The sequence below is a fragment of the Olea europaea genome, unplaced genomic scaffold (genome assembly GCF_002742605.1).
Source record: "Olea europaea var. sylvestris unplaced genomic scaffold, O_europaea_v1 scaffold2237, whole genome shotgun sequence".
Classification (NCBI taxonomy): Eukaryota; Viridiplantae; Streptophyta; class Magnoliopsida; order Lamiales; family Oleaceae; genus Olea; species Olea europaea.
Window position 1 is genome coordinate 110671 of NW_019240409.1, and position 6469 is coordinate 117139.

General features: G+C 35.2%; 1 protein-coding gene across 1 annotated transcript; it reads left to right on the forward strand.

Annotated features, from left to right (window-relative positions):
• The first annotated feature begins 547 nt into the window (after window positions 1-547).
• LOC111380968 (anoctamin-like protein At1g73020) lies at window positions 548-5214 on the forward strand. The gene is made up of 9 exons (XM_023004652.1): window positions 548-1407; window positions 1486-1586; window positions 1717-1808; window positions 2023-2127; window positions 2264-2533; window positions 3648-3780; window positions 3858-3971; window positions 4060-4130; window positions 4220-5214. The coding sequence occupies exons 1-9, from the start codon at window positions 1272-1274 to the stop codon at window positions 4278-4280; spliced, it is 1083 nt and encodes a 360-aa protein (XP_022860420.1). The 5' UTR covers window positions 548-1271; the 3' UTR covers window positions 4281-5214.
• Window positions 5215-6469: the final 1255 nt, after the last annotated feature.

A 6469-nucleotide genomic window follows, 5' to 3' on the forward strand; every position in this document is an offset into this window, starting at 1 on the left:
TACAGTTCGATTCTGTCTGTTGTGTGCACTTTTGCAAATAGAGAAAAGCTTTAATTAATAATCAAACTTTTTTTTTTTTGGGGGGGGGTTATGATTGCTAGTTTTCCATTTTGTATTTTTCATTTGTCAGCACCATTGGAGATTCTGGGGAAGGCTGCGGCTGAGTTGCAATTCACAAAACGAACTCATATAGGTAGCAGTCATGCAGTACTCATTAGTCTTTTGCTTATTGTGCTTCCCCAGCAGTCTGCGTTCATATTTACCTAAAAAATCTCGATTGCCTGTTTGGTAGGAACAAAGAAAAAGAAGCTAAATTTATTCGCATTCTGTCTATGTATAAAACGTGCACTGAACGTCCTGTGCTTATTTCAGGAATGGATTTGCCATTTGAATGGGATGAGGTAGAAGCCTTTGTTAGGCAGCCTGATGGATCCTTTTTCACTTGGTGTGAGCATTTCCGTTGCTACAATCACATAATATACAGGATTGTGTGTTAATTTTATTCTTTGTGCTTGGTTTAGTATTATTCTTTATGCTTTTTTTTTTTTCATTGCAACAATAAGAATGTCCAGTGGTAAGTAGGCTCATTGATTGGGCCTGGGAGTTCAAACTATGTAAGGAGAATATACAATCTGTTCTATTTCATTTTGTCAGTTTCAGATTCTAAATAAGGTGTGGTCAATAGATGGAGTAGCTATGACAACATCGAGGCTTTAACTGTTGGAGTTTTTGTTGGATTGCGTGGAGGCCAATCATACTGCTCAATTTACCTTGTGGATAGACCTAAAATTAGGCATTCATCTCTCTGTACAATAAAATGATGAAACTTTTTGATATAGGGTATATTTGGCATTCATTTCTATGTATTAGGTCTCCCAGCTTCCTGCACTGTGTAAAGGAATCTCAAGGGTCTAGATAAGACAGGTGTTAGGAAAACTTTGTAATACTCCTTCTTTGTCATAGCTCTCACATTGAGGATGAGCAGCTACAAATCCGTGTATTTCTATGTTTGCATTTGTCTTTTCCCCTTCGTATATGGTCTCGAGAATGGAATTATAGCTTAATCACTATTTTTTCTTTTCTTTAATTGTTATAGGATACAGATCATTGATTACGTTCTTCTGAATTGTGAGACAGGAAAATCATCTCCGCTGTCACATAATGGATATGAATGTCTTTTGGGACAACTTTACATATCCATTTGTGTGCTTCCAAACACAAGCATGTGTTCTGTACCAAAATTCTCACTTAGTAACTGATGTTAAGGCCAAATGTCACAGGTGAACACAGGCAAGTCGGTTATAGAATTGAATTTTGATCATAGAGAGGTCGACTGGTTGCCGAGGGAACCTCTACTTCAGAAATTGGAATCAGAGGGTATAGTCAAAGAAGTATTGCCATTGCATGGTATTCTTCTTCTTCTTCTTATTTATGACAAAATTATCAGCAGTCATGCACATGCAAAATAAGATGAATATTTTATAGATGAAAACAAGCGGAAGAAGCTCCTAAGAAGTTGGGCACTGAACTGGTGGGACTTTACAACACAGCCACTTGACGCGATATATTTATACTACGGAGTGAAGGTAAATGTCAAATGGTGTTGGTAGCTGTACTTTTGCTACATTCATTTATAAGCTGCTCCTTAATATTCATTTTCTTCATAGTAAACCACATTCATCTCATTTAGTAACTGTGAATGTGTTGTGCTTGTAGATTGCCATCTACTTTGCTTTCCTCGGAAAGTACACAAGGTGGTTGTTGTTTCCAGCTACATTAGGACTTACAATGCAGTTGGTTGATTTTGGGTAGGCCATATTTAACTTCGTCTTATATTAGCATTTCTATTAAGATGGATTAGACAATACTCAACAATTTAAATAAGAAAAGAAGTTAAAATGTTGCTTTACACCCACAAGTACTATCGAATATTGTACACCAGACGTGGACATCTATGTCAAATTTTGTGCTTTTTATTACTCTTATTGAGGGATGCTTTCTTTTGCTTTTTGTTAACCCCAGGTCAATACAACTTTTGGTTCTCCCTATTTTCTTCATATGCCTGATTTCTTGGGCCGTGTTGTTTTTCCAATTCTGGAAACGAAAAAATTCAGCTCTTTTAGCTAGGTATGTGTAATCCAGTTTTTGAACAGCTATAACAGTTTCCATCTGATGTGGATACTTTTAATTGCATTTCTTTACAAATATCTTTTTGCACTCATGTTTCCACATCCTGTTGTGTTACCATGTCCGGATGATACAGGTGGCATATAAATCATTCGGCGGGTACAGAATCCGATTATAAATTTTTCCAAGTGGAACAGAGCTCATTAACATCCCCTGCAGAACTTATGATGAAAAGAGGGACGGATAGTATGAAAGAGAAAGCATTCTTCCAAAGAGAAGAATGGTTGAGATGGTTGATGAGATTTAGAAATGATGCCATTATTATATTGAGTATCATATGTCTCCAGCTTCCTTTTGAATTGGCTTATGCTCATCTCTATGAAGTTATTGGGTCTGACTTCTTGAAGTGAGTTACTTGATCTCATTAATTCCTTGATTCTTTCCTAAATATATGCCCCCAACCCCTCAGGACAAAGGACAAGAAACTCCTTATGTAAGTGGTAGAATACTTGGCCCTGGATTTTTTTGTTTCCTACAATTGTTCAGGTTCCAAAATGGCATGGCGGAAAAGGATATCTGTGGATGACCCTAGATTTATTGTGAAATTAAAAGAGAAAATTTCCAGTTTGTGTAATTGAGTTTTCGTCCTTGCTTTGATGGTCTGTCTAAGCTGATCAAATCAGTGAGGATAAAAATGTTAGCTTTAATTTACGCATAATATTTATTTATTATTATTTTTTCTATGAATCTTGCAACTTGGCCCTTGTTTGACAACCATTATGGGGGAAAAAAGTTTCAAATAGTAATTTTTATGAGAATATGTGGTTAAACATTAGGGAAAAGTTTTGGATTTACTTGTATAATAAAATTATGTGAATGTGCGGTTGAAATGAGTACGTAGAAAAAAGTGTTTAAAAGTAATGGTTGTCAACCTGGGGCTTAATATGATGACAAATTTCTCTTTCTGAAAGTATGCAATGAAAAATGGTGTATGGTACATTACAGTTTTGTTTGATTCTTAATGAATGATATGTAGTATTTGCTAACTCAAATGCTGACTGCATTTGTTCATTATTATGAAATTCATGTTTAGATGAACATAACGAAAAAGAGTCTTGCTTTATATGAGATCCAACTTCTTTCTTCCAGTTCTTCTTCACTAGGTCATGCATGTATAGCCTTTAACTGGTTCAAGAGAGATTAAAACAAAGAAGTATCTAAAAAATAAATGCTAGTAAATTGTTCTCTCATTTATAACAACTTACATCTCATTTCATATGGTATTAGAGAAGGTTGATGATCTTGAGTTTGTCTTCCCACCACTCATTACGAAAAATTCCATGCATAGGTTCGAGGAAATAAAATAATTAAATACCAAAATTATCTATTAGTTTGAAGCTTTTACATGGGAAATCATTTGTAGGTTATGGTTTTGGAAACAACTGTTGTTAAATTCAGAAACTCGTTTTTATGAAAATGATTTTGGCGTTATGACATCCTTTCAAATGCATTTTTTCCAGGTTTTGTCTGACAGCAGTTTACCTCCTTGCAATTCAGTACTTCACCAGAATGGGGGGAAAGATATCAGTGAAGCTTGTTAAATGTGAAAATAATGAAAATGTAGAGTATAGAGCTCGCAGTTTGGTCTACAAGGTAGACAAAAGAAATCTATATATCTCCTTGTCGTTTAATGTATTTTTAAGTCCTTTACTTACCTTTTCTTCCTCCAGGTGTTTGGTCTTTACTTTATGCAGACATATATTGGAATATTCTACCACGCTCTATTGCATCGCAACTTAATGACCCTTCGCCAAGTATTAATCCAGCGTCTAATTATATATGAGGTGAAAAAATATAGTGGTCTTTTTGCCATTTCTCTATCTGTATTTAACTCTTGTAGTTACGTATTTCTATGCTGGAACTGTGCCTAAGGTGCTGGAAAATCTGATGGAGAATTCTATACCATATTTGACATATAGCTTCAAGAAATTTAGAGCCGTCTGGTAAACATTTTCTTTATCAATTTTATCGTTTGACTGCAATTTAAATCACATTGATTAACTTACAAAAAACAAACTGCTTACCTCTGAAGGAACAGCAAAAGCGTGAACGAGGGTCATCTACAGGGAAGGCACGGTGCTTTCCTAGGGTAGAGAAGGAATATCTGAAACCTACTTATGCTGCAAGTATTGGCCATGAACTTGAAGATGGACTCTTTGATGGTAATGTATAGAATTTTATGTATCTTAGCCCCTGATTGACGACCAGCATTTTGGGGAAAATAGAGTTTTGAATACTGATTTTTCGGAGAATGCGTAATTAAAAACTAAAAAGTAGGGAAAGTTTTGGGTTAACGTGTAGCATGTTTTATTGTGCGAATGCATGATTGAAAATGAATATGTAGAAAAAAGAGATTGAAAATAATGGAGGTCAAGACATGGGCTTAATAAGACGACAATATGGAAGAGGAGAACTCATCTACTCATTGAGATCGATTCTTCTTAATATTTGATTTGAGCTGGTGGTCCTTACCACTTAGGTCGTATGCAGGCGTGATGAACCATTTCATCTAAAAGTTTAAGCTATTGGAGAGATGTCACATTTATTTGTTTAAATTTTGTCTTCGACATGCATAGTCTTCGTAAGTAGGTGGAGACGAATCTTAATTCAGGTCTTTTGCATACTTTGATATCATGTTGAATCACCACATCTAAACTATGAAGGACATATTTTAAATTTAGTCTATACTACTACAGTTTAGTGTGTTGCATGCAGAATCAATGCTGTAATAAAAACTCAAAAAGCCTTTTCAATTCTAATGCAATTACTATGTCCTAAGCTATTAAGGGCCTGCTTTGTGGGGCTTTTGCTTTATATGGAAGAGCTTTTTGAGGAAGCTACTATGAGCGAGCTTCCTCTAAAAGCTCTTCCAAGCCAACGAACCACTCCTAGGAAATTATTGAAACAGGCTGAAGTTTCTTAGTCTCACAAGTAGTTTTTGAGTTTTCAAAACCTCCTTCAAATATGCCTTTAGCCTCTTGGAGAAGTGCTTCAATGATGGAACGTATTGCATTGACTCTACTTTATATGTTTCAAATCCCCAAAAATGACAAACTCGAAGTTGTCATGAAATTAAATACCACTTTTCATTGGCTCGATTCCAATCGAATTGGACTAGCAATACGCCAAAAATGAACAAACTCGAAGTTATCATGAAATCAAAACCCACTTTTCATTGGCTCGATTCCAATCGAATTAGATTAGCAAATCGCCAAAAATGACAAACTCGAAGTTGTCATGAAATTAAATACCACTTTTCATTGGCTCGATTCCAATCGAATTAGATTAGCAAATCGCCAAAAATGACAAACTCGAAGTTGTCATGAAATTAAATACCACTTTTCATTGGCTCGATTCCAATCGAATTAGATTAGCAAATCGCCAAAAATGACAAACTCGAAGTTGTCATGAAATTAAATACCACTTTTCATTGGCTCGATTCCAATCGAATTAGATTAGCAAATCGCCAAAAATGACAAACTCGAAGTTGTCATGAAATTAAATACCACTTTTCATTGGCTCGATTCCAATCGAATTAGATTAGCAAATCGCCAAAAATGACAAACTCGAAGTTGTCATGAAATTAAATACCACTTTTCATTGGCTCGATTCCAATCGAATTAGATTAGCAAATCGCCAAAAATGACAAACTCGAAGTTGTCATGAAATTAAATACCACTTTTCATTGGCTCGATTCCAATCGAATTAGATTAGCAAATCGCCAAAAATGACAAACTCGAAGTTGTCATGAAATTAAATACCACTTTTCATTGGCTCGATTCCAATCGAATTAGATTAGCAAATCGCCAAAAATGACAAACTCGAAGTTGTCATGAAATTAAATACCACTTTTCATTGGCTCGATTTCAATCGATTTAGACTAGCAATTTGCCAAAACTGAACAAACACGAAGTTATCGTGAAATGAAAAACCAATTTTCATTGGCTCAATTCCAATCGAATAGAGTAGCAATTTGCCAAAAAATGAACAAACCTGCAGTTATAATGAAATCTAAAGCCACTTTTCATTGGCTTGATTCCAATCGATTTAGACTAGGAATTCGCCAAAAACGAACAAATACGAAGTTAACCTGAAATGAAAAATAACATTTCTTTGGCTCGATTCCAATCGAATTAGACGAACAATTCGTCAAAACGAAAAAACCCGAAGTTATCATTGAATCAAAAGCGACATTTCATTGGCTCGATTCTAATCGATTTAGACTAGCAATTCGCCAAAATTGAACAAACCCGAAGTTACCACTTTTCATTGGCTCGATTCC